General features: G+C 57.9%; 2 protein-coding genes across 3 annotated transcripts in view; one reads left to right on the forward strand and one right to left on the reverse strand.

Moving 5' to 3' along the window:
• LOC113206158 (DNA (cytosine-5)-methyltransferase 3B-like) overlaps positions 1-691 on the reverse strand; it is a 14514-nt gene extending 13823 nt beyond the window's left edge. The window contains exons 1-3 of one of the 2 annotated variants that reach the window (XM_026422097.2): positions 496-691; positions 224-391; positions 42-142 (exon numbers count right to left, since the gene is read on the reverse strand). In XM_026422097.2, the coding sequence (XP_026277882.1) occupies positions 42-142; positions 224-391; positions 496-538 (312 nt within the window). In that variant the 5' untranslated portion in view covers positions 539-691. The remainder of the gene's footprint in view (positions 1-41; positions 143-223; positions 392-495) is intronic. The other variant, XM_026422098.2, reaches the window with a different exon arrangement.
• A 261-nt stretch (positions 692-952) lies between these two features.
• The window catches only part of LOC113206176 (uncharacterized), a 5991-nt gene continuing 4787 nt past the window's right edge, over positions 953-2156 (forward strand). The window contains exons 1-3 of the mRNA XM_026422132.2: positions 953-1111; positions 1260-1474; positions 1560-1715. Of these exons, the coding sequence (XP_026277917.1) occupies positions 991-1111; positions 1260-1474; positions 1560-1715 (492 nt within the window). The 5' untranslated portion in view covers positions 953-990. The remainder of the gene's footprint in view (positions 1112-1259; positions 1475-1559; positions 1716-2156) is intronic.

Here is a 2156-nt window from a genome sequence, read left to right on the forward strand (position 1 = left end):
AAATAATTAGTGTTATAATTACCATATAAAAATAATCTTACAGGTGATACTCTGCCATCTCCATACCAGAATACAAAATAAGTAGTTTTCCTACCACCCAGTGTAACAAGTTTACCGCAATCTTCTTTATTTACCAGAATTGCTGTGAGTAAAAATAAAGGAAAATTAACAAAGCAACTTAATAATCTACAATTATCCACAATTATTATAAGATCTCGTATACCTGGCCACCAACGGGAGCTTTTAACTTTAGCCCAAACAATGTCGCCCACTTGGGCATCACATAGGGGAAGCACTGGAGAACTTGCTCGTTGGCGGCCCCTTCTGCTTTTCCTCCCCTTCTTTTTTGGAGTACTGGTAGCAGGACTGGAACTACTCTCACCAGTAGTTCCTACATGACAATAAAAGCATGGAGGAAATCAAAGCAACTCCATTTACTTGCTTGTGGGTCAAACAATACAAGTACATAAAATAATAAAAATAGAAAGGGTTTACCTTCTCCTAGGTCAAAACTGCTTCCACTAGAATTAAAGTCCATGTCTCCTTCAATTGGAGGTAAGCTCGAGGTTTTAACACTTCACTCGCAGCTACCCCTACCCTACCGCAATCACCCCCCCAAGATCGCCACTGACGGACTGAAGTGGAGACCCGCCGAGCAACACGCTCCGGAGCCCCGGGGGGTGTCTTCCCCTGTCCTCCCCGCGCGCCGCCGCCGCCGCGCCGAGCTGCTGCCCCGCTACGCCCCACCACCCCCGCTCCCCTCGGAGCGCCGAGCGGACCGCAGCGTTGTGTTGGGGAGAGGGGTAAGACGGGGGAGGGAGGGGGGGGGGAGCTTTCTGCATTCCTTTAACATCCAATTTCCCCCGATTTGATGATTTGATGTTCACATTAAGTCCCAGTTGGTCAGAAGCCCCCCTCCCCTCCCCTCCCCTCTCCCGACGGTCCTGCCCGACGCGACGGGGCGCACATGCTCGGCTGATAAGGTTCACAATGGCGGGGTGCTGCCGGCTGTGGCTGCTGGTGGCGCTCGCGGTGCCGGCGGCCCGGGGGCCGGCCGCGGCCGCCTACGAGGATCCTGGCAGGTTCGGCGAAGTCCCGGCGTTTGGAGACGGTTAGTAGAAAGCGAAGCATCCGGCGGCGGAGGCGAGCGTCTTGCCGTTGGCGGCCGTGTCCGCGGTTCGATCCGCCGATCTGCAAAGCGGCCATTCGGAAGTGAGTGTCACTTTGACCCCGCCGGGCTGGATCCCCGCTGTCGACAGACATGAGGTGGGAGGACACGGCCACGTGGAGGGACATGCCCGGCGGCGTGGTGTGGTGCGGCTACCAGTACCCGGGAGACGACGTGGCGCGTCGCGAGCGCTCCTACATCGCGCGGGTGTACCGCGGCGGCAGCATCGTCCCGGGCAAGGCCACCTACTGGGGCGCGGCGGCCGCGGTGGCCAACTCCACCTTCACCAGCGTCACCTCCTACCAGGCGAGTGCCCAGCCCCCGCCGCGCCCTGCTGACGCACCCGCCCAGGCGGAGGCCCGAGTGTAAACGGCGGCGTACTCTGCTCCAGGTGGCCCTGGTGAACCCGCAGCGGGTCGCGTGGGTGGCGGCCTACAACGGCAACATTCCCCCGGGGGCGCCGAGCGCCGGGCTGACCCGCGAGGGCCAGCCGCTCTACGTGTGCAAGTTCCACCACGAGCGGCGGCTGTCCATGGCGTGCGGAGCGGTGAGTAGAGCAGCGGAGTGCAGGGACCGCGGGCACTGCCAGCTACCCCCTCATAAAGGCCACCACCTCCCTCAACTGTGTAAGGAATTCCCTCCCGCGAAAGGATAGTAGCAGGAGACTACACCGTAAAAACTCAACGAAGGAGACCTGCTCGGGGAAAGTGACGAGTTTCAAGTCCACTCATAATTTTAAGGCCAGAGCAAAAACCAACATTTTGACCGTCATACGAAATCGCCGACCTTCGAGTCCCAGGTACTGAACGAGCGCGGCTACGCGCATGCCGCGAAAGAAGTCATGCCGCGCGCGTATTCACTCGGGAGCTCGAACACACTGGAAACCCAAGTGTGTGAATGTCGCACACTTGCAGGTGTGTGAACACCCATTCGTACACTTTCGTACACCTCGTAAGTGTACGAATAAACATTCACACACCTGCAAGTG

The sequence above is a fragment of the Frankliniella occidentalis genome, unplaced genomic scaffold (genome assembly GCF_000697945.3).
Source record: "Frankliniella occidentalis isolate FOCC.00 unplaced genomic scaffold, Focc_3.1 Scaffold279, whole genome shotgun sequence".
In the NCBI taxonomy this organism is placed as follows: Eukaryota; Metazoa; Arthropoda; class Insecta; order Thysanoptera; family Thripidae; genus Frankliniella; species Frankliniella occidentalis.